This window comes from Acipenser ruthenus, chromosome 11, assembly GCF_902713425.1.
Source record: "Acipenser ruthenus chromosome 11, fAciRut3.2 maternal haplotype, whole genome shotgun sequence".
Lineage (NCBI taxonomy): Eukaryota > Metazoa > Chordata > Actinopteri > Acipenseriformes > Acipenseridae > Acipenser > Acipenser ruthenus.
In genome coordinates, this window is record NC_081199.1 from 1960217 (window position 1) to 1984367 (window position 24151).

General features: G+C 42.2%; 3 protein-coding genes across 6 annotated transcripts; 1 reads left to right on the forward strand and 2 right to left on the reverse strand.

Annotated features, from left to right (window-relative positions):
* Positions 1–222: 222 nt before the first annotated feature.
* On the reverse strand, positions 223–18857 carry LOC117963099 (protein HIRA-like). 2 transcript variants are annotated; one of them, XM_034901705.2, is made up of 25 exons: positions 18732–18857; positions 17515–17577; positions 17081–17191; positions 16908–16998; positions 16229–16323; positions 15531–15626; positions 14998–15158; positions 14737–14904; positions 13198–13311; positions 11627–11697; positions 11407–11512; positions 10628–10834; positions 10089–10174; positions 9541–9726; positions 8160–8342; positions 7421–7631; positions 6892–6990; positions 6593–6741; positions 5883–6044; positions 5691–5749; positions 5276–5381; positions 2626–2748; positions 2062–2225; positions 1593–1681; positions 223–1060 (listed from the first exon to the last, which is right to left on the reverse strand). In XM_034901705.2, exons 1-25 carry the CDS (start codon positions 18766–18768, stop codon positions 944–946), a joined length of 3054 nt encoding a protein of 1017 aa, XP_034757596.2. In that variant the 5' UTR covers positions 18769–18857; the 3' UTR covers positions 223–943. The 2 variants fall into 2 exon arrangements, with proteins under 2 accessions (XP_034757596.2, XP_058888769.1); XM_059032786.1 differs by having other exon boundaries at positions 18719–18808.
* A 131-nt stretch (positions 18858–18988) lies between these two features.
* LOC117963100 (large ribosomal subunit protein mL40-like) lies at positions 18989–21677 on the forward strand. 3 transcript variants are annotated; one of them, XM_059032788.1, is made up of 5 exons: positions 19014–19076; positions 19189–19247; positions 20294–20377; positions 20773–20928; positions 21274–21677. In XM_059032788.1, exons 2-5 carry the CDS (start codon positions 19192–19194, stop codon positions 21581–21583), a joined length of 606 nt encoding a protein of 201 aa, XP_058888771.1. In that variant the 5' UTR covers positions 19014–19076; positions 19189–19191; the 3' UTR covers positions 21584–21677. The 3 variants fall into 3 exon arrangements, with proteins under 3 accessions (XP_058888770.1, XP_058888771.1, XP_034757597.2); XM_059032787.1 differs by lacking the exon at positions 19189–19247 and having other exon boundaries at positions 18989–19076; positions 21274–21673; XM_034901706.2 differs by lacking the exons at positions 19014–19076; positions 19189–19247 and adding an exon at positions 19673–19883 and having other exon boundaries at positions 21274–21671.
* A 363-nt stretch (positions 21678–22040) lies between these two features.
* Positions 22041–23902, reverse strand: LOC131739352 (UPF0545 protein C22orf39 homolog). Its single transcript, XM_059032789.1, has 3 exons — positions 23817–23902; positions 22682–22849; positions 22041–22240 (listed from the first exon to the last, which is right to left on the reverse strand). The coding sequence occupies exons 1-3, from the start codon at positions 23841–23843 to the stop codon at positions 22109–22111; spliced, it is 327 nt and encodes a 108-aa protein (XP_058888772.1). The 5' UTR covers positions 23844–23902; the 3' UTR covers positions 22041–22108.
* Positions 23903–24151: the final 249 nt, after the last annotated feature.

The window sequence follows — 24151 nt, forward strand, 5'->3', positions numbered from 1 at the left end:
CAAAAATGAGTTTTTACCCCATCTCTTCTTACGATACTTGAAATCGTTCTGAGAGATTGAGATGTGTTTCTCCAGTATGGGAGCTGTTTTCAGCTAAATTCACTCGTTCTGAGTGATTGAGATGAGAAATCAAAAGGCAATGCCCAGGCACTTAGCCTTGCACACTAGAGAAGAGTACCTGACTGCTAGAACAACATGGGGGGAAAATGAACAGAGCTCAGAAACCAACCAATCTATTTAATTACTGTTATTTAGTCGAATTTCCAATCACAGCAAAATATAAAATTATGCCAAAGCATTGCTCAATTAATTTATTTTGTAGAAAATGAAAAAAAACAAAACAAAAAACAAACAAAAACCTAAAAGAAAAAAAAAAAAACAGGTCTCTTGTACAAACATTTAGAAATTACAAACAAAACAGGACCTGTTTATCTCCATGTACAAACTGCACAGAGTCTGGTTGTTGCTACTGTTAAAATGTCCGTTCTTGGGTTGTTGCTGTTGTTGCTGTAGTGACGCGATGCACCAAGCACTGCCACTGTGTTACCTGCCCACACTCTACTGTACAGGCTTTCTGTTTCTAGTAGAAACATATTCCAACTGCTGATAGAAAAACTATGTTATTACCTCCCGTAAACATCAGGAGAATTTTTTTCTTTATTTTTTCTTTTTTTTTTTTTTTTTTTTTTTTAAATGGTTTCCGCTGTTCTGCGTGACGGTGGCATTGTGCTTGTCCGAGCACCCCGTGACCCGTGCGGACAGTGGAATCTTAGTGCCTTCATACTGAAGAGAAGCGTCTCTTGTTTGTTCTTTTGTTTGCCCCCACCCCCTGCTTCACGGGGGTCCTTGCTCAGGGTAGCAGGTGTTGTGCTCCTCCCGAGACGGCACAGCGGGGCTCTGCTCTCTCGTGATGACGGTCTCCCTGTGGAATGACGGGAAAGTGCTACTTGTTTTTCAGCAGCTCCAGCTGATCCTGGTATTCTGTGAAGAGCCTCTGGAACTGCAGATTCTGGCCTATAACTGGAAGCACCTCTTTGAGAAGGTCTCGCTTCCTCAGTCCCTGCGTTGTAAAAACATGCAATATTGACACATTGATATCAGGATTACCAAACAATCATTTATTCTTAGTTTAAGATTTGCAGCTTGGAAATGATAACAACAAACATGTGTCTCTCTCAAGGTCTTCATGACAAACGTTTCGACTACAAGTCTCTCTCAATGACTTTGTTGAGAAAGAGTTATAGTCAACACGTTTGTCAAGTTTCTTCAAGTATTTCTAAATGTCACTCACTATTGAGTGTTATATAGTTACTGATGAAGATTTTGTAACATGAGAGACATCAGGCAAAACCCTCAGTTAAAACTGTAATGCTCATAGTAATAATAATAATAATAATAATAATAATAATAATAATAATAATAATAATAATAATAATAATAATAATAACCCACACAGTAAGTGTACCACCACTTCCCCAAGTCCTCCCACTCTTCAAACTACGGTGAGTCAACAAGACCAAACTTGGAGGCTGTAAGGCAGCAGACCAGAGCTAAACGTATTACTGAGGTATCTGAGAGCCTCATATTCTTACCAGCACAGTCGCCTCCCAAACGCTTGCCGCTGACTTGTGTACAGGACCCAACAAATCTTTACATAGCTCTCGTAAGCGATACTGCGATCCTGCAAGACGAAGTTCAACAGAACGTCATGAAAGAAGCCCATTGTAATGCTTTCTTCAATGCATGCATGTCTGTAATGTTCCCCTTTCAGGAGGTATTAGGAAACACTTTTTACTTTATTTACCTGCAACATTTGTTTCTGGATTGAAAACAGTTCTGTTTTGTAAGGCGCAATTAAAACTTGACAACCTACAATACAAACTTGTCTGCAAACTATGAAGATTTAAATTGTCTATCTACATTATCAATTCCACCACACCTTCAAGCTAAATCTTGCAGCCAAGCTAAAACAGCTGCAAATGACATGCAAAACGAAACTTCAGCAACGACGAGAACCAAACTGTTGAACAGAGGAATTCCCAGCGCTAGACCCGATCCTACCTTCATTTACCAGGAACCGTGCGTAGATGAGCAGCCAGTGCCTGTACTCCGGACTGGATTTCAATGCAAGTGCTGATGCCATCTGGTTCTCCAGGTAGGCCAGCGTCATTCCCTGCTGCAGGAGGTGTGGTGTGGACGACAGCCTGGACGCTTGCCTCCCAGCACTACATTGCAACAGAAGCAAAGGAAAACAATCAGAAGCAAGGCGCTTGCAACTTACTTCATTAACAGAGACGTTAAAGAGCTTTTTAGCATTGTCAAAAATATGCATGTCAAAAGGTAGGGGTTAACCTTGCACGGTGGTAAGTGCACATCACTTTTTTTTTTTTTTTTTTTAAATGTAACTAATCAAATTTTTTTTAATATGCATGCATTTTTTTTTCTATTGGAACTTGCAGACATTCCAGATCTTAACGCTGCTGTAACGCTTCACACTGGTTTAGTCTTACAGTTTAAATGCTTAGGAAATAAAACGCATACCAGCAACCCTACAATCTTTAACTGGTCGTCTTATCAGCTACCACACAATGACCATTGCCTGAAACATTTAAAAACCCAGCTTACTTCAAAGTGTGACCCTGCACGATGGCCAAGGGTCCAGAGGACAGCATGGCCTCCTGGGAAGGGAAGCAGTTCCTGTAATCGGCACACTGCACCAGGGAGTCCTGTTTGTCTGCTATCAGATTCCTTATGGAGAAACGGGAATGGGGATGTTAACAGGTCACTGGTACACCACAGTGGGGGCGTATTTCAATGATCTAAACACAGCTGCTGCCACTTACCTCTGAATGAATCCAGGCGTGAAAGAGGTGCTTTATGAAGTGTGGTGGTTAAATCAACTGCTTGTTATTGAAACTAAACATGTGCTGCTAAGATGCATTGGGGGGGGCAGCAGTGTAATGGAAAGTAGACTTCAAGCACTTTTTAAATGCCTGGACTCTCTGAAGTTAGTTTTATAAGTATAGCTGCATATATCATTGAAGACTCTGCACTTTCAGCATGTAGTAGTTTTGGCGAGGTGTCTACATATTTCCTGAAGTTTTAAGAAGCCTAATAAAACTGTTAGATTTATATGGCCTCGTAAGTCAGCTGACTAGAAAACGTGTGGGATTGGAGTGACTAAATGCCAGGTTGAGAAACCCAACCTGTGTGAGCAGCTATGACAGCACTACCCAGACACATGAAATGAGCTGCCAGGCATTTGAAAAGGGCAGCATATCACTTCAGAATCTGATAAGGGCTACAGCAGTTATCGTGGCCAAGGAAAGAGGGAAATTAAAATAAATAAATAAATAGAGGAGGTAGAATTACAACTGTTCCGCAGTTTAAAGGGTTTTTTTTTCTTAAGGTTTAAGATATAGCAATCCGGGACTGACATAATGAGCTGTGGTGCTTAAATGAATTTGCAAATAAATGTTTTCTTTGAATGTCACGGGAGCGGTTTTGTTGAAAGGGTAGAAGCGTTTTTATTCAGCTCAGGGTCTCAGATCTGAATGCACTTTCCCTGACGAGGTCAAAAAATATCTGCAATTAAATTTTAAACTGTCAAATCCACAAGCCAGTGGATGAGAGCGTTATGAACAAAAATAACACAAAAGGTCACAGGGTGTGTTCATATTGAGGGTTTTCATGTGACGTCACATTTGTGACATGTCACGTATGTCAATGGCGAATTACTCATTATTATTATTATTATGAAGTTTAACACGCTTAATTGTACAGCCGATTTTTTCATTAAAATATACACTTAACAGATTAAACTTAAACGGGTTGGTGACGTTCATCCTTTAAAAAAAAATCATTAATCGTGAAAAGAATCACAAAGGCACTGCATTGTGAATGAATTTACTAAGCATGGCGGTACAATAATAATAATAATAATAATAATAATAATAATAATAATAATAATAATAATAATAATAATAATATAAATAGATTTAATCCTTTTAATTGTGTTTAATACACAATTTCTACAGCAAAAAAGTAATGTATTTTAAGTGTGGGATGCTAATAATAATAATAATAATAATAATAATAGTAATAATAATAATAAATCTGTGGATTTGAATTTGAATCAGCACAGTCATTAATTATTAGCTATACTGTTCTATGTTTTTAATAGTGTAGATTCTAATTTCACGACTGTAATCACTAAAGACATTGTTTTGTTGCAGTAAGTGTTCTGTACTGGGGGGGAAGAGACCTAGCATCACAGTCTGTTTATCATTGTGAGTTGCTGAGTTTTCATAGCTGAATATCTGCATTGTGCAAACATTAATCTGTATTTCAGTACTGAAAGAAAAACGAGTAAATGGAACAACTGTACTTGCTGTCTGTTCATCTTTTTTACAGGTAGAAATCATGTTTTGCCGTGTTGTTTGAGCCTGCAATACAGTCGTGTTCCTAACAAGAACATTCCCTACCTTGGCCTTGATAACATAGAACAACTTCTTGTCTAAATGCCAGACAATCGGTAGGTTTACCCATCCTGAGATGAAGTGCTTATAACTATCGGTACTTTTACATGCCTTCATCTGGGAAGCGGTGTAGGGAGAAGGGTTCTCAACTAAATAGATCCAGATATCTCCGAAGTCGAGGTCGGGGAGTTCACGGCTCTCTAAGTGCTGTAAAAAGCACTGGCGGTGCACAATCGGGATCACAGACTCCTCGAATCTGGCACTTATCTCTGAGTCTTTTCAATTCCTGACACTGGAGGCGAGACGTGCGTTCTGTGGCAAATAACTCGCACTGTAGTGTGGAAAACACCGGATAACTCGCACTGTAGTGTGGAAGACACCGGATAACTCGCACTGTAGTGTGGAAGACACCGGATAACTCGCACTGTAGTGTGGAAGACACCGGATAACTCGCACTGTAGTGTGGAAGACACCGGATAACTCGCACTATAGTGTGGAAGACACCGGATAACTCGCACTGTAGTGTGGAAGACACCGGATTTGCATTACCTGCCATCGCTGTTTTGACCGCCAGTATGGCGCTGGGGTCGCGTGGGTGAAAACCCTCAATAGACAATAAAGAAAAGACTATTTTTAGGACACATTTATAAAACTTGCAATTTCGATTCCATGGTATTTTAAGTCAGTAATGTTAAATAATGGGGTGAAACGAATCACAACAGGTGGAGCTGGATTACTGTTAATAGAGCTAAAGACTGGCTGCATTCTGATCAGTATAAATAGAAATCGGACCTTACCATGTCCCAAGAGAGGAGTTGAAACAGTACGACTTTCCACTGGCCAGGCTCACAACCGGGACTCCGTGCTGGGTCAACAAGGACTGGGAGACTGTGGTATCTGTTCCTGCAGACAATCACAACACCCACAGATCAAACCTCACTCCAGAAAAACACTGCTGACCAGCAATAAGCTCAAAACAGTGAACCCATGAAATTATAACACATCAGCTTCACTTGTGAGAACTGGAGACTGAGTAACACTGCGCAACACTTCAAAACAATACGGGTGACACGTGTGGGTGCCTGAAATATTTTTTTGGTTTTATGCTCAAGCTTTGTAAAGGTAAGCTTTTGTTGCTAGCTGCTTTTCAACATAAGTAAATGGAACAGAATGCAAAAAAAAAAAAAAAAAAGCATTTAAATAAGCAATTACCTGATAAGATACTCTGTAGCGATTCATTCTTGACCAGTACCGACTGCTTCTGCACATCCCTGAAACGCAAAAAATAATAAAATGATGACATCTGAACGGGCATTGTCCAAAGCAGGCGTCTGTCCCGACCCATTTAAACAATGCATAAATATTGCTGTGGATATGCTTCCCACCTTCTCATGCCATACCTACCAGACTGACAGCGTGGCACAGGCAGTGAGGGCCATCACGTAGCAGCCAGAACAGTGCAGCGTGGACATGGGCGCCTGCAACAGGATGGCTGGGAGCAGCCGCCAGCCACAGGCAGAGAATACCGACAACGTCCTGTCCTCACAGGCCACCCCGATCACGTCCCTGAAAACCAACGAGATCCGCCTTTACTTAACACAGACCTCTTCAGTGCAGCACGAGCTAGGACGCGGGTCACAGAGACACTGAATCACGACTGCCTGCATCCATGGGGGGGGATTTCTGCATTTGATTGGGGTCCAACTCAAAAGCTGCACATGTATCATTCTGGTTTTTAAAACATGCTAAGGAATCCTTAAAACGCATCAAATTTTTAACCCCCAAAAAAGATAAAGGATCAGGGGTGGAAATAAGGCTCCCATTGCATAGTAGTTTGATCCCTTCCTGGTTTTACAGCGAGTTTAATAAGACACACCTGAGCATGTTACCTATACACTGTGGCTACCCAAGCTCGCAGTAAAACCTGGAATGGGTGAAACTGCTGTGCAGTAGGAGTCTTGTTTCCATCCCTGAGGTTGTAGGCAGTTGAAAAGAAACACTATAGTATGGGTAAGCAGGTAGACTGACTGAGACCCGCTGTGAATGTGTTGTCAGCCACCAGGAGGGTTACACACGACACACCGCAAACCCAGCTAATGTCTTCTCTGACTTACGAGCTTCCAGCAGCAGTCAGGACTCGACTGGTGAGAACCGTCTCCCACACTTTACCCTCCCGGTTACACTTCAGCCGGCTCAGCCTGGACCCCCCGGCGGTGGAGACCTCATTCTCCACCTCAATGAACACGGACGGATCCGAGCTGATCTGCAAGAGAGAGAGAGAGAAAAAAAACCCTGACATTTGTGTTATCAAAATGAAAGCATTTTTTTTTTAATAAATAAAATAAATACTTTCACTTTTTCTGTAGTTTGCTGATCCGCTGTTGCTGAAGCCCATGACAGAAGCGCCCCTTACCTGTACAGTGAAAGCTTTCTGTGGTGCTGGTGTTGGCAGCTTCAACACTGCCATCGGCACAACAACTCTGGGGGGATCTTTGTCTGTTGTGGGTGCAGTCTGCAAAAACAACAAAAAAAGGGTTCTTCATTTCTTTATTCATTCATTAAAACTTTGTTTCACCACCACAGCTGCAAATACTGACGAAAGAAGAGCTTTACCAGTATCATGAACAAAATCGCCATGACCGAAATCCTCTACGTGCATGAAAACACACAAACGTGGCACACGTACAGACAGATTTCCTCCATATAACATACACAGTGCACCCATAGTAAAAACAAAACATCCCTTGTAAAAACCTTTTATCTGTTCTCTTCTTCAAACCGGTAACACCGTTCATAATTAACGGCTTTAAATATTTTGAGGACAGCAGCTATTTTTCCTGAATTCATCCGACACCTATAAAATTTCATAGACAATGAAAGCGGAATGATCACACTTCCTAGACACAGGCTGACCTTCAACGCCATGGTTAAAGTGGTTTTACCTGCAGCACGGCTACGTTCACCGGCAGTACTTTGGTATCTTTCCTCGGCCTTCCCTTCTTTCTCTTCTCGACCACCTCGCTCCCCTCCATCTCTATCTTCCTCTTGTTCAAGGCCAGAGACGGTGCTTTCATTTTCTCCTCGCTGTCGCTGCTGCTGTCCAGACATGTGATCCTGGGCCTCGGGTCCTTAAGAGCATTTGCATCTTTTACTCTGAAAAGCAAACAAGAACAGAAAGCTGCTAGAGAGAGGTGGAAGGTCGGATATTTGCATGCTGCAACTAGGATGACCGACCGGACTGCTTCCGAAGAAGTCATGGGTTTGAAACGGAGCCTGCGGCTGCAGACGCTGTTGAATTAAGAGCATCCTGCATGTCTGCATGTGTGCCATCATCATTTGTCACACATGTTTTTAAACTCTAATAATGCAAACCTGCCACTGAAGTCAAAAGTGGTCTGGTGGCCACTTTGCCACTACCTGTGCTGTCGCTGCTTTGCAGATAAATAAAGCAGACTATCCTCAGTCTACAGCTCTGCTCACAGCAACTTCCATGACAGAAGTGTGGTTAAAACTTATAGGCCTATACAAACTGCATGCATAATAAACATATGTGCCCATGTTTGAAAATCAGGCCAGTCCGATATTGTATGTGTTGTACTGCATGTCCTTTCAGCTCAGTATTTGAGGTTTAACTGCAGTTTGAGACACAATCTTCATGGGTCTTTTTTTTTTTTTTTTTACCTATCAAGGGGGGTGAGACTGACGATAGAGGATATGGCTACTCCGGGCGTGGCTTTTGATCTTTCTGTAAACCTGGAATCAAGTGCTTTCATTGGCTCAATCTTGGCAGCAGACGTCAGGGAGTTTGGTTTCCCTGCAATGGAGTTTACAACGGCTGACAACGTGGTGGCTGTAGCATTGACACTGGAAAAAAACGAATAAATAACCAAGTTAAAAAAGTTCCAGAACACATTGCATACAATGAGACATGGAAAGCTTTAACCCTTTGCGGTCCATTGTCGGACTGGGTCCGACATTGCAATTATTCCTCACAGGTCCTTTGTCGGACTGGGTCCGACATCATTACAGCAACGCAATAAACGGGTGTTTAGTCGTTTTTTCTCCGGAAAAAGCCTAGAAAACCATTCAATTGCCGTGTGGGAGCGACAGGAGCCGAGAAGTCGAAAAAAAAAGGCGTATCTCATGAATAGTCATACATGGTATCAGGTATCAGATAATGGGGCGGTCATAGTAAACAAGCTGGCTGAGTGCGTCAGCGCACAGAGACTATCATGGACATTTGCAGAGATTTTTTCAGAAGTTATAGTAATAAAATAATGACTTGGATCGCATTATTGAGGAGTTTGGTGATAAAACGAGTGATCCGGAGATGATCGATCGGTATGTACGACTATTATTATTATTATTTATTTCTTACATAGGTGAACGCTATAGCAAACGAAAGGGTGGGGCGGGGCTGGAGATGCCTAGTGAGTGCTTTGTTGATATGCAGGGCCATTTAAACCCGTTTGACTGAGAAAAAAAATACTTTTAAACAGCACGTATAAAATTAACTGCGCGTGTGAAAATTAATTAGACCTGGCGTGCCTGAAGCGCAATTAATAAATGGACTGCAAAGGGTTAAGGCAGAACGATGCTAATCCAGTCTTTTAGACATACACATAAGACCCTAATCTGTACAGCTATCCTTGAGATGGAATCACTTATTTCGGGGGAAATCGAATCATACTTTTCAAGGCTTTTCTGCTCATTACCAGAGTCTCTCACGCACACAACCTACCCCCCCCCAGGATGCCCATGAAAACAAGGATTAACCTCGATACAGAAATAGCAGCAAAGACTCCCATTGGACAGCAGTTTATTACATTCCAGGTTTCAGGATCTGAGCCTGGTTAGTCACACCGGAACTGGAGACAAGCTCAGGTGCACCAAATGGAACTGGAAAAAATATCTTTTAATACAAAGTTCAATACAAAATCGGAGATCGAGGAAGATCTTCATGAATTCTGCATGACTTTTTTTTTTTAGGTCGATAACAAAATTGCACAATTAAAAAAGAAACTGAACCATTCTCGAGACTATAAGAGCAGTTCCTACTGACCCTTCTTTGTGCAGTGCATCGTCTGCAGGCCTGGGAGCAGCAGCGGCTGTGGGCTCCGGACACGGCTTCAGGCTGAGGGAGTTGGCCGTGTTGGAGTCCGAGGAGGTCAGCTGCTGGGTCAGCTGGGAGGACACGGACGAGCCGGGAAGGATCGGGACACTGTTAAACAGGGCTGGGGAGAAGTCCCTGGGAACAAGATAAGCAGTTTCTTAAAAAAAAAAATTAAATACAAATTCCAAGCTGGCTACCTGTAGGTCAAAACATACCGCAGTACCATTCAAACAGGGCGCACCAGCAGCATGTAGAAAATAATCACGCTTGTCCTCTTACGGGCGTGAGGGACAAGGGTTGACGTTTGTGGACACTGTTGCGTCCATCGCACCTGCAACGCCTTGAACAGTAACGGTACTGAAGGTGGTGCACCCTCAGCAAATCTTACTGTATACTCCAACGTATCTTGGAAACGCTGCATTGTTTGTTGCATTTAGAGAACCTGCCAGGCCCTCCTGACTGTGGTACGGTATAGCACTGCACTGAAATGCTCTCACCCCGTGTCTAACTGAGCAATGCATAGAGGGGTGATCCGTCTGCGGCCATCTGCTGTCCTCGTTTCCACCTGCTTTTTCAACAAATTCTGCAAAAGAGAATTAAATAAACACATCAGCAAAGTAAAGTGCCACCAGCCATTTAAAAGTGAAGTTTAAATTTTAACAGATTCATGAGCTCATATAAAAACGATCAATACATCGTACAGGTCCTGCATTCAATGCAATTGAACATTCTGCCCCCTCAAACATTCAGCAAAATAAGAACTTTTACAATTAAAACTACACAATAAAATAACAGAATACAACAGTACCAGTACCTGAATGCATTCAGTATTTCAAACCCGATTTAGGGAGTTTATTTTGCTTTGTTTATTAAGCGTTTAGTTTATTTGCATGTATTTTAACTCAAGCAGTCTAGATCGATTAACAGACCAGCTCATTAGTGCGTAGAATGAATGAATTAGTCTTTATTTAGTGCATTAACACCCCTGTATTTCTTGGCAGGCAGAGGCTGGGGAGGAGCAGGGTGCAGTGCCCACCTTCCTGATATCCTCCAGGCTCTCCCCGTTCACCACGCTGGTGAGTTTGGGCGTGTGCGCCTCCCTGCTGGCCGCGTTCCTCTGCTCAGCCAGCTGCTTCTGCTGCTGGTACTTCAGCATCTCCGGGTTCTCGATGATGGTGGTGGGCAGCTGAGCCTCTGTGGTGATCGCCAGGCTTTTCCCGTAAATCTTTTGGTGAATCGAGTTCTACGATTAAATAAAAAAAAAAAAGTGTATTCGCAACGAATGAGAAAATGCACAGCAAGCAAGCAAGCCCTACAAAAGCAAAAACCTACAGAATCTTTAAAAACAGTGTGTTGGGTGGGGAGGGATTCTTTATGCTATGTATATGGGTATAACCCAAGGGGCCTTATTCTGAAGCAAAGGATCATCTTCTGACATGAATCAAAACAACTCAGGATGGAAATAAGGCTACCATTGCATAGCAGTCTGGACCCATTCCGGGTTTTACTGTGAGCTTAATTAACTACCAAGTATAGGTAACATGTTCCGGAGCAGCTGACAGTTGAACCTGGAATGGCTAAAGCTGCTATGCAATGCAAGTATTATTTGCATCTCTGCAACTGCCAAGGTGCGAAACAAGTAAGAACAAAATTGGTTAGCAGCCCAATCACAGATTGGCTGGTCTTGTGCAAGGAAACTGAACTGGAACTTGTACAGTACATCCCCACACACATACAAGCTAAAAAGTGTAGTGGGATTTTGTAGCGTTGCTCTAGTCTTGCCCTAGACTATAGAGCACTGCCACTGTTGTGTACCTTCTCTTCCTCGTTGAGTGGATCCCCAAGCTCATCCTGAGAGAAATCCAGGTATGCCACAGTCCCATCCATGGAGCACACCAGGATCCCCAGGCCATTGAGGGTCCTGCAAGAAACACAAGAGCAATCGAAGCCATTGAGGAGCCTGGTTAACATGTTGAAAAAATATATATAATATATATATATACACAATCATGCATTTTCATCAGATTTATCTTACCATGAGATATCCATGATTGACTTGTCAAATAACTCATGGATAACCACAAGGGGGCGTTTCAGGCAAGTGAGCTGAAACAAAAATATATAAACACACATGGATATTGAGTTTTCACTATTCAATGTGTTTGCAAAGATACTGACAAAGACTTATCATGCAAGCAAAAGCACTGATGCCCATTCACTATACCAGAAAGTGTGTAGAACTGTAACCAATATTTCACTTTGGCTTATCTTGACCGTGTTACTGAGGTCTACAGCTGGGCACATACTATATCAAGAAGTTTAAAAATATACATCTCTCTATATAGAGGAGTAATTGCAATACGAACAAATCACAACGACTGCAAACACCATCAAACGAGAAGCGGACAAAATGCAACTGAAAGCTTTGTACCCTTTAAAGCTGTGGCCCCCAATCTGTTTCGCTCATGCGATTCATTTCACGTGTCCATTGTTGAGTTATACCACCCCATTGTGTGCACTTCATTTATGTGAGAGATTTCCATTCACTCACAGTCCTCCTCCGCTGAGCTTACTGCCAGCTGCCTTGACGTAATTGAAGGAGAGAGCCGTAGCAGGAAGCCTCAATGTGCAGAAGAATGAGCTCTCTGGCAGCGCCAGTCCGGTTTGACAGCTTTCTCAGTTTGGCACGTCACTACATATTTCTGTCTGCATACATCGGTACCTGAAACTAATCTTGAATAATTACTTTCCCATATAAGGCGCTGTCCTTCGATCTCCCTGTTTACGTGGATGCAGCGAGCTAAATTAAGAATACCGTTCCTTACAGGCCTGTAGCTATTTCAGTCAAAAACAGCATGGCAGTTTCAGAAGTATGTCTTTAATGTCGTTCACAATCTCTGGTTTGCACTGAAGCTCACAGTTCTATTTATCCTGCAATGACTCAGACTGTTGTGCCCAATAGCCCAAGATATTCTGCAGTGTTCTGCAGCACTCCTACTGTCTGTTTTGTTGGCATGTGTTTCTAACTCGTCGCAGAACACTTAATTACATTCAATAAAAAATCTATTATTACACTTCAAAGAGAAGTGGCCACAATGAACATCTTAGACTAAGCAGTTAACCCATTCTTGTACAGCTACATAGTCTGCTACACTAAAGTATATTATATATTTGCGAGGCATAGCTTTAATGTTTACTGTGTTATTCTCGATAGCTCGGTTTGTTACAGTGGCTAGCTAACCTACGTTAAAAGCAGACTATAGCACTCAATAATTAGGTTTTGAAACATATTTATGTCAACTACTGTGAACCAATTAGAGAACATGAATACGCAAATAAAATGCCCCTCCTTGCTTTTGACTGATCTGTCAGCATCCCTTAGGACTACCCTCAGCCTATATAATCTACTGCGTGGTCTTCTGCCTCATCCGCCTGGCCAGGAGGTGGTTCTTCAAACCATGTAGGTTTGAGGCAATTAATGTCCATGCTTTTTAAGGTGCACACTCCTCATTAAAAATCCATCATTCAGTTTGCGTGTTGTGGGGGTTTTGTCCTAAACTACTGATCTGTGGAAGAGCGCAGCCCCGTCTCTCTGACCTCACTCACCCACACAGACACAGAGCGGTCCTTACTGCCCACAGCGCAGCAGCAGTACGGACAGCTGGGCTTGGGAGAGCTGCCGTTCTTCTGCTTCTTCTTGAAAATCTTAGGGTTGAATTTCTGCAGGGAACACAATTAAAACATTGAACAATTTAAAAAGGCTAGCAGTACACTTCAGTTTCATACACCTTCACCTCCAATTCACTGCTGTGTTTTCTTATGTATTTATCACATCATGAACCCTGTTAGTTTTAAACATTAAACGAAAATAAAAACCCTAAAGCAGTATTTTACTAAACGCTTAACGGTAAATGTCCAGTTTTGTTTTTGGTTTGTACAGGATTTCTCATCATAATGTTTACCAAAGTAAATATAAAATATGAAGTAAAACATAAATACTAATTATTGATAGCATCTGAATCTGGGGGTTTATAGAGGAGGCATGTCCATCTATCTATTTATCCTGTTTCTATATTTTTACAAATATCTCGAAGCGCTAATTCAATTGTGATCAATCTTGTTAGGACATTCTTTAGCTACTGATCTGTAGTTACTGAGAGCAGGACAGCATGGAGGTGTATACTGTATGAAGGCATCTGTCTGTATGTCAAACTGGATGTGTGGAAAGACTGCAGATTTTATATTTCTGTGCAGGGACCTGGATGCAGCCAAATCTACTGTCGTTATCTGCAGAAGGGAGAGAGACAGGCGACTCACAGGGGTGTTTCTCTGTATACATTAGCATAATCTGAAAGCAACTATAAATGTCATACAGGTCTGTAACCAAAGCAGACACACAGAAAGAAAGCTAGGCTTGCATGGGAATACCAATATATATATAAATGCTAAACTGTGACTCTGGCAGCAAGATTCTACTTCAAAAATCAATTTTGTTGGAGCACATTTTCTTCTCACTGCAGCTAATTTCACACCACTAATGTGGTTTCAGGAGATAAAAAACAGATTCAACCCACTATATACGGGAAGGAGGTCTTTGTGTTTGAAGTATGCAGTGTGGTATTGCTACTTTTTCTGGATAAGAATCTTGCATATCTATCTGTGTGTGTGTGTGTGTGTGTGGGGGGGGGGGGAGCTGAGGATCATAGACATCGAATTTACTTGTCTGGAGTCGTGAGCAACCGAGACCACTGAGTAAAGAACAGGCTACTAGAAAGCCTTCAGCGGTTCCACACACTGCAGGCTGCACATTTATACATGTATACCGTGACCTGCTCCAAAAGCTGATGGAAATCACAAGGAAATCAAAAGGGCAACGCTCCAGTTTAAGGATCCAATAGAAAAAAACATAATGTACTGTTAGAAACCCGTTATAAAATGACGCTCGTTAGCGGTTATCACATCCCACGGCTGCACAGCGTTTTGTTTGTAAATCACAGCAACACAAAGCAAAGCGTTGGCATCTTTCACAACACGTTTACAGATCTGTGCTTTTATTCACCCTTTAACTAAAGCGTGTCTGTTCATGATAATTGAAAGCCTTCTCTGTCTCGTTCTCCACCTGCTGGCATCACAAAGCACACTTACCACTACTGTCACTGCTTTCCGATGACCCACAAAGTCCATGTTGGTCTTCCAGCCGTCCCTCTCAATGATCTGCGCTGTGGGGCCGGAGTTGTTCATGGCGTGGGCAGAGACTAGATACTGACCGTCGGGGGACCAGCTGAGCCGCAGCACGTGAGTGGTTCCACCGCACTGTGAAGAACACAGGACACGTTTATAATACCCTTACCTGAGCAACTCTGCTACTACGTGAAAGGCTGCTAACCCCTGGGATCTCCTGCTCACCTCGTCGAACGGTTTGGTTATGCTGGTTTCCAGCTGCCAGTCCATGGTCCGCCACACCTTCAAGTTGCGGTCGTCGGCCTGAGAGGCAATGTACTTCCCCACAGGGTCCCAGGTCAGCCCCTTCACCAGGCCTGTGTGACCCCGCAGGGTAGCGATGATCTCTGCAGAGGCAAGTCAAAATAAAACGGCATGCGTTTTAAATGACGATGCCTTGCATGTGCACAGCTGAAGTCCGACATTTTGCATAAAGCACTGCAGCATGTCTTGTGGTAAAGAAATGTCGTGATTTTAGATATGTTAGATATCTGTCAGTTTTAAGCTGGTCGTCATGCATATAATGTATGAAGCATGGAATGTACTTGTTGTATGTTTTCTGCAAATTGTGCAATGTCTATTATCCTAGAACGTGCGTGAACTTTCATATCGTGTAAAGCAGAATTGTTATTATTGTCATTGTATTCAAGCCCCTTCAGGAGCTGGGCATAGCACACGTACCATCCTGCAAATATTATTTACGTTACAGTAACACCCACCTGGAAATTTGCGAGCATTCCAGATGACAATGGTATTGTCAACGCTGCAGGAAGCGAGCCAGGCATCATGTGGTGACCAAGCAACGTCCATGACATCTGAAAGGACATTCCAAAGAGCACATTTCTCATGGTTAAGTTTCACACTTTAGACAAGAGTTAACAGTGCAACTGGCAATGCATCGCAGTAGACGTTTGCTTCTTCTCTATAAAGAAAAGTCGTTTCCTAATCCACATGATCTCAGACAGCTGCTGTTTCAGGTGTCAGCGCTGCTCAGAAAGTAGGTCAAAGTCAGGGGGAAAAAATAATATGAAACTGAGTGTGTGAGTGATGATCATATTATAGAGAATGTTATAGTGATGACTTATGACTTTAATAACTCATCATGAAAGGAGGGTGCAATTGGATTCCCAACCATTACATTTGAAAAGAACTGGAGAAAGTGACAGGACCACTAAGGTTTTGAAGACCTGTCTTGAAAACAAATTTTAAAAAGTAACTGTACTACAATTTTTTTCCATTGACTTAAGAGCTGTGATAAAAAAAATATATATATATAATTGGAAATAAAAAGATGAACAAAAAGGAGCAACTATGGAACAGTATGTGTTTGCATGGAGCCAACATGGATGTATTACCTCTTGAAAACATACTAGCAGATATGAAAGCAGGTTAGATACTTGTGAAGATCTTGCTTTACCTCCAGTGTGACTCCTCAGTATGGTTACACATCTCCACTGCTCCACGTTGGCCAGTTTACTGCTGGAACCGAACACAGTGCTGGGGCCAATGTACCTGCAAAGCACAATACAAACTACATGTATTCACTTTTCTTTTCAGTGCTCATGAAATGTTCTGGAGATCATAGTCTTCTATATAGCCAAGATGTCATGCAGCAATTAAGCATGTTCCCATGGATGGATCTGAACTGAAAAATGCATGTGTACATTTTGGGAAAAGGCATTTTAAAGATCTCTCACTGGCCTGAAATTTTTATTTATTTTTTTCTTAATTTCGTGGAAACTTACCTGTGCAAAATAAACTACGGTTAACTGTAACATTTTGCAAAAAGGTTTGAAAGCAAAGTGGATTTTGTATGGTTGACCTTAAACTATAAAACAATACCCTACACTTAAAACTTTTTGGGCAATGCCGGGATGGAAATAAGACTCCTATTGCGTAGCAGAGTCACTCATTCCAGGTTTTTCTACAAGCTTGATTAGCCACAGTGTATAGGTAACAAGCTCAGCTGTGTCTTATTAAACTCATAGTAAAACCAGAACTGGATCAAACTGCTATGCAATGGGAGTCCAATTCCCACCCCTGCAGTGCCTGTATGTATTTGATATCTGTTCAGCTGTTTCTTATTAGTTACTCACGCTGCTCGTTTCCACACCATTATCAGCTTGTCATCCCCACCTGAAGCCAGGTACAGCCCATTGTTGGACCAGCGCACACAGTTCACGCAAGCTGGAACGACAAATCAGACATTTCATTGTTGACTGATCTTCGGGGGGGAATGCCCATCAGCAGAAAGGAGGCCTGCCCATACCTAAATGGTTGTCCATCTGGCAAAGCATCTTGGGAATGGTCTCGTTCTTCTCGTCCTCTTCTCGCAGGACTGGTGCCATGTTCCATATGACAACTTTCCCAGAATCCTCTCCTGCGGAGAAAACAATGGCATCAGTGGTTGAGATTTATTTTTAAGGCCTGTAACTGGCAAAGACCTGGTTACCTCACACAAAAACAAACATATCCATTATGAAGCCAATAGCATGTAGGATACAATATGTATGCGGACTTCTAAAATGGTCTAACCTAAAAAAAAAAAAATAGAACATTAGAACAATCTCCACATACACTAGTCCAAATGTCATTGTCAAGAATAAACAATTACTGTTAAACGCTATTCCTCAGGCAATCATTCTTATAAGAAAAAAAATGTAATTTTCATGAATATGTTAATATAAAAAATAAAAAAGTTACCTTGTCCTCCTGTTGCAAATTTTGTTCCCTCCGGGTGGATGTCAACAGAAAATATTGGCTTTCCTGGAAAAAACCAACTTTGGTATCAAACAGATTGTTTTTAAGAAATTGCTACACAAGCACCATGTAGTTCAAGCCTATGAAAACACGTACGTGTGTGTGTGTGTGTGTGTGTGTGTGGAGAAAGAGGAGAAAAACAAGCTTTCAAAGTGACACTGCAAGCAGGCGTGGCTACAGAAAGTAAGTGAAAATATATACCGACAATGGCACATCCGTCAAAACAGTTGATCTACAGCAAACAAACTATAATTCTGGTAAAAACGAATCAATCTTATTATTGTTTTAAAAAGCTGACGCTGTGCAGTCCCGTCTTGAATCAATTAAAGTTAGGTGGGTGTGTTAGAAACCCACAATGATTGAAAAACATGCATTTTATTTCTTATGATACATACGAGTTTCAAATTCAGTATTCACATTATACTTTGTCCCTGGTCTAGATCAAAGTGGTTATTTTAACAGTACGCTGTTGCTTCATTTTTACATGCATCCACGTGAATTTAGAAAATTGAAAAAATAAATGAAAAAAAAAATGCATGTTTTGAACAGAAATGTCACTAACAATATACCTCTACAAATAAGCATAGAAACAGAGACAGCAACACAGTTAATAATAATAATAATAATAATAATAATAATAATAATAATAATAATAATGTATTGGGTTTCCTCACAGAGCCCCCGTTGCTATGCAGGCAACAGCTGCAGCGTTACTTCTTAAAAGTTTGCATCGCCCCTTTGTTGTAGGTTCAAAAGTCGCCCCCTCCAAAGCACCATTGCTAGGATCGCCAAGCAATGTTTTTTTATTCAAGAAAGTGGTTTTAAATGTTTCAGCTAAAAAAAAAAAAAAACTTCCAATCTACTCTATTCAAAACCATAAAAAATAAAACTTATATAAAAGCCACATTCCCTGGCAGGTGTTACAGCTTGACTCTGTACGCTGTGATGCTGTCGGGAGATAAACCTCAACAGTAATATGTGCATGATACTGTCCCAAATACGAGCACAGTACCGCATCAGAGCGTGTATTATTATCATTAACGCGCTCCGATGTCACTGTGCAGCCATACAAGCGTGCCGGACTCGAGCGTCCTCGATTTTAAACAAAACCCCAACTTCGCCACACGGATTCCAGCATTGCACTCACATTTACTGCTTACCATTGTGACTGATCCAACTTGGCTTCAAGAGCTTCATAATTTCCAGGACCTCTGAGAGAGAGAGAGAGAGAGAGAGAGAAAGTCTTTCTAACCGGCTGGGTTTCGCCCCCAGTTCCCCGTCGTCTCTCCGACGCGCTGTGGCTGCGCGTCCTCTCGCTTTCTGGACCGTTTTTGTGAAACGTGCCGGACCTGAGCGTTTTCAGCGGATCCTCAGAGCTGCTCCATTCCTCTCGCTCGCTCTTCGCATCCCTCTTCAGCTCCCTGCAGCAGGAGCAGCAGCAGCAGCAGCACAGGAAGTACCCGACCTTTCCTAAAGCTCCCCTGGAAACACATGCCCTCCAAGAGGTCAGGCCCGTGTGTGTTTTCAAACAAAGCATGCACCTGCTGGTACCTTCCTCGGAGGGTTCTTACAAAAATGTATTTTTATTTTTTTATTTGTGTTTGTATTGCTTCTTAGAGTATGGTAAAAACGCATTGCAACTGCTTTATTCAACTGGACACTATTGAGCTATTGAGGTGATTTTTTTAAAATTCCAATCCTTTAACTGCTTCGCATGTGGTACACAAGCAAAACGTCAATTTATAAGTCATTTTTATTTGACATGTTTAATTATTTAAAACAAAAAAAGTATGGTTATTTTAAAGGTGCTTATAAACAACCCAATATATGAATTCTCTAGATCATGGAATAACTGTTTGAAAGACAGTTTGCTTTACACTTCGTTTGTTTTATAAACATTTTAAAATGATCTGAACCCTTCAAATCTAGTTTGATTATAACATGGTAAATTAACACATTATTTGAACAATAATATGGGCGACTTTGCTCAGTAAACCTGCCAACGGACACGGTGGAACTCGCAGTCGACGTTCAGTGTTACCAGACGGAGAAGGTCGAGTGGAGCACGAGGGACGGGTTGCAGGTAGAGAGTGAGGGAGGACGGAGGGGACAGAGGGGACAGGCTGGGGTTACAGTCTGGATAGCGTTCTTGGGGTGTCGTTGTTTTATCGCAGGACTTTAAATTTTTAAAGGTGTCTCACCATAGCAACAGTGGAATAGCAACAAGAAAAGAATCGAAATAAAATTAAAAAAATGTCTGGCGTTCTGTCTCAGACCTTGACGTTATTTTCCAGACAGAATAGTACATTGTGGTAAGTTATATGTTTTGTAACATGTATTTGTTTATTTGTACTTCATTGTAATAAAACAATATTTATTAATCATTTGCCATAAACAGAGAAAGGGGCTGTGTTGTGTATACAGACAGGGTCTTGTCTAAGTAAACATGTTTTAGTTTTGACTGTCCAGGAACCGTTTGATCTTCCGGTTGTAGTCAGATCGAACGCCTAAACGTTTTTCTTTCGTTTGTATTATTATTATTATTATTATTATTATTATTATTATTATTATTCTCCTCCTCCACACGCATATTCAGGTAGTGATCTCGCATAGTCCCGCGGTTGTGCTTTTCAGTCTGTGTTGATGTTCATGTATGATTTGATAGAGCTGTTGTGCAGCGACACTATATATTAATTATTCCTCCTCTCTCGTTCTTTTCTAGCTCTCTGGCTGTATTGAGCCTGCAGGCACGGCAGACCCACTGGCAAACAACTATTCTGGGGCTCAGGACGTCTCTGCCTATGAGGTAAATGTGTCTTATACCTTCGTAAACTCGCATGGTTCACCATGCACGTTTCTGAACTGCAGAACCCTGTGTTCTGACCTACAACCCGCAGTAATGTACATTTGAAGACACGAACATATACCGCAGTGACAGTCTGCAAAGTCTGGACTGATGTGTGCTCCCCCCTCGTTTCTGAACCACAGCACGTTTCGTTTAAGCATACCCCTCTTGCGTTATGATCAGAATTGGGGAGGGGGCGATGACGAGCTTGGTTAGATATGATATGAAAAGACAGTATCCCAGTATTGACATTAAGAAAAAAGGTCCTATGCTATGATAAATATAACTTGCTTGAATTCAGTAACAAGAGCCTGTGTTGCTTGTCTGGTCTGTTAATGCTGCTGATATCCTTACAGAGCAGAGCCTAAGAAAAAGAAGAAGGTGGACCCCAAGAGGGAGGTGGCGTTGAGAGACCGTCTGAAGAAGAAGCTGAAGAAGCTGGAGAGGGTTCCTCCAGAGCTGATCCCCATCGAGGACTTCATAACCCCGACTAAATACCTGGACGAAACAAGGTAGCGTTACAGAGCCAGGGAGCTCCTCCACGGAGCGTTCCTGAAGTCTCAGCAAAGACCGTCGGCACCTTGCAGAACTGATGAGTTACAGTTTACTGACCGTGCCTCCCATTCATGCAACATGCTGAGAAACATTCCAGTCCATGTCTACACCCGCTGCACCAGCCAGTAGAACTGCACTGTTAAAATCACAGAATGTCACTTTATGTAGAGGGAACCCGTTTCATTATCGGTCTAACTTGCTCCACTTGTTGTTCCGATCAGTTAAACCAGTCACCGGGATCATCTGTTTGGTCTGTTACATGTGCTGAATGCACGAGATGTTAAGTCTCTTTTGCGTTGCAGGGTACGAGAGCCTCCCCAGCTGTCCTTTGAGGAGAGTGAGCGCAGGGCGCTGCTGATGAAGGCGTGGTCTCGCTACAAGCAGGAGCAGCACGAGGTGGAGATGAAGACTATCAGTGACGCGCTGGAGGCTCAGAGGGAAGCGCTGGAGGAACTGCGACTGGAGTCAGAAGAGCTTTATCAAGCAGCCCTCAAACGAGACCAAAGGCTCTTTCCATACGAGAGCCAGGGACCCTGCTACACCCCACCAATACCTGGCTATCAGGCACCCGAAGGCAAATTCAATGACATAACCAAGGTGCATACGCAATAGAGAAGAGGCTGAAGGGTTCTGTGCATACATGTGTCTACTGTACATTAAGCATTTTTTTGGATAAATAATAATAAAAAAAAAAACTGCTAGTGTGTTTCTTAATATGTGCCATGTGTGGCGTGCTGTGTAGTATCTTGACTTGACTGTGTGATGTCATTAAGAGATACTCTCAAAAATTGTCACCACCGTGGCTAGAAGAAAAAAGCCAATGTTCTGTATCTTCTCAAATATGTAACAATCTAGACGACACTGGATAGAGTTATTAGCATATTTTTATTATTATTATTTGGGGTATATTTTATTTCTGCCGTTCCAGTTCTAGAACAGGCATGTAGATAAGAGTTACAGATGACGTTGAAATTAATTAAACAAATGTAAACCTTAAGGTAATGTAGCATTAGCATCGAATGATGGTCAAGTATGTTCTGTTATATTTTGGATTAAATGTAAAGAAAAAAAAAAAAAAAAAAAAGATTGCTCATCAGATTCCCGGAGCCCCCCCAGTCCTGCTCCTCCGGTTGCTGCTCACGAGTCCATTGGGTTCCTGTAGTCGAGAGGCAGGTGCCAGTCAGCGGGTGGTTTCTTTCTCAGCTCCCAGACAGGGGCGTGCTTCTGCTGCTGTGCAACCCTCTGACGCTCACTTCCACGCAATGCTTCCTACAGTCGAAAAAAAAAAGAAGACTTATTTAAATAAAAACATGCACGGCTTTAATCACTGGTCCAGCGAGCTTGTTTATCGGTACTCGGCATCACGTGATCATGTCTTTGACCACATACAGCGGCTGGCTGAATAAAACGATAGCTTTGGATCTAATTATATTACGTGTCAGAGTTAAATTAACCAGTGATTCTATTAAGCACTTTTCACTGTATGTGCATGTATGTGTGTGTGACATTTGCAATTATTACACTGTTTTAAAACACTTGTGGTGCTTTATAGTTTGTTGTGTTGGGTCATTCCAGCTCAAGTTGATTACATTCTGGTGAGGTGTCTCCAGCTGTCTGGTGGATGACTGCATAGAAACTGGCGTTTCAGTCCAGGACTTTCCGTTTTCAATTTACATTTCGGGAATTCTTGCTTTGAAAAAGGTCTCCCACCTTAGCTTCAGTGGTCTGGTGCTTCTCCCAGTCTCTGCAGGTGTAATAGTCTGCTTTCCATTGCTGACAGGAGGGCGCCTCTCCCAGGGTGTAATAACAGTGAAAGCGATGCAGGAGGCTTTTGCAGTGCTTGTATTCGCTCCAGTAATCGTCGCACGCCCGAGGAGGCTGGAAAGAGAAACGTCTGAATGCTAGTCGCTATGCGTATCTGCTCACAATATAGCGTTCCTGCAGTTTTATAAAATAGAAAAAAAACGAACCGGGGAAGTTGTATGTGTAACTAGTCTTGCCAACTTCTGCCTATAATTCCGGGGCACTAAGACAGGTCAGGTTAACTGATTGTATGGCACGTGTAAAGTGAGTGTGGATTGCGTGAGCTGTCGCTAAAGGAACTGAATTGTTTCACTAACGAGTTCCTCAAAGCGCACACCTGTCCGGGCAGGAATTACTTCCTGTGAGCATCGTTTCCATCAATCAGACAGCTCTTTGACTTGCTGTGTTTGTCTGATTGGCGCAGGACAGTGTAACGCAGGTAGAAGTATTAAATAAATAGAAATGTAACCCACAGGTTAAATGAGAGAGTGCGGGACTGTGCAAATTCCCTATACCGGCAGAACGGCACTATTTTGATAGATACTGTTTGCAGTACGATTTTAATTCATGTTATGACGCTCTCCCGATAGAATCGCCATCGCAATTCAACACATTTACTGAAGCCACTCACGAAATCCACTCTCAATTTACTGTAGATTTAAAATCGGTTCATTTGTGGTTTAGAGGCGAGTTAGTGTCCCGGATTTATGGGGCCAGTTGGCCACCCTATGTGTAACACACCGGGTAAACCTAACCGTTCACAACACCAGTAACCGCTGAAACGGCTCAGCGTAAAGCAGCATTTCTCAAAGCGTCGTTTTTAAACTGCACGGTATACTGTAGGTTTAGTTGCCATATTGTATTTGTGTATTTGATATACGCTCAGCGTGTAAACTAAAAACAGCTTGGTATATATTTCTAGCTGCAGCTAAAGGGTTGTCTACAATGGCACAATGCCAGGTGCATAATTAAAGGCGACGTCTTTATGAAGTGTCATTTCATTCAGCTTTCTTAAAGGTTATACATTTCTGACAACACTCACCCTCCACGCAGATCCCGTGCCAGCCATGCTACGTAGCTCACCTTCAGCCACAGCCACGCCCACTACAAGAAATTAACCAATACGCAGGCCAGACTCGAAGAATCAACCCTTGCTGCCATTCCGAAACAACCAATTGAAAACGGAACATGTTGGATCGAAAGGTAAGTAACCCAATCGTCAGCAGTATTTGTAGCGCACGCCCCTTTAAGCTGCACGTCTTTTTCAACCTTGTAGAATTGTATTGCCGACCAAAACAATGGGGAGCAAATTAGCCTTCAGAAATGTGATATTGCAAAGTGTTCAAAAGGTGCATGCTGACCAAACCGTATGGTTAC

What these genes read in the sequence shown, in the direction of transcription:
- LOC117963099 (XM_034901705.2), bottom strand. Translation starts at nt 18,768, where the DNA reads ATGAAGCTCTTGAAGCCAAGTTGGATCAGTCACAATG. An exon ending in CCAGATGGACAACCATTTAG is followed by an intron (nt 16,999 to 17,080) that starts GTATGGGCAGGC and finishes TTGTCGTTCCAG; the next exon opens with CTTGCGTGAACTGTGTGCGC. An exon ending in ATGGTGTGGAAACGAGCAGC is followed by an intron (nt 16,324 to 16,907) that starts GTGAGTAACTAA and finishes TGTGCTTTGCAG; the next exon opens with GTACATTGGCCCCAGCACTG.
- LOC131739352 (XM_059032789.1), bottom strand. Translation starts at nt 23,843, where the DNA reads ATGGCTGGCACGGGATCTGCGTGGAGG. An exon ending in GCACGGGATCTGCGTGGAGG is followed by an intron (nt 22,850 to 23,816) that starts GTGAGTGTTGTC and finishes TTCTCTTTCCAG; the next exon opens with CCTCCTCGGGCGTGCGACGA. An exon ending in ACCAGACCACTGAAGCTAAG is followed by an intron (nt 22,241 to 22,681) that starts GTGGGAGACCTT and finishes TTTCGACTGTAG; the next exon opens with GAAGCATTGCGTGGAAGTGA.
- LOC117963100 (XM_034901706.2), top strand. Translation starts at nt 19,825, where the DNA reads ATGTCTGGCGTTCTGTCTCAGACCTTGACGTTATTTTCCAGACAGAAT. An exon ending in AGACAGAATAGTACATTGTG is followed by an intron (nt 19,884 to 20,293) that starts GTAAGTTATATG and finishes GTTCTTTTCTAG; the next exon opens with CTCTCTGGCTGTATTGAGCC. An exon ending in AGGACGTCTCTGCCTATGAG is followed by an intron (nt 20,378 to 20,772) that starts GTAAATGTGTCT and finishes ATATCCTTACAG; the next exon opens with AGCAGAGCCTAAGAAAAAGA.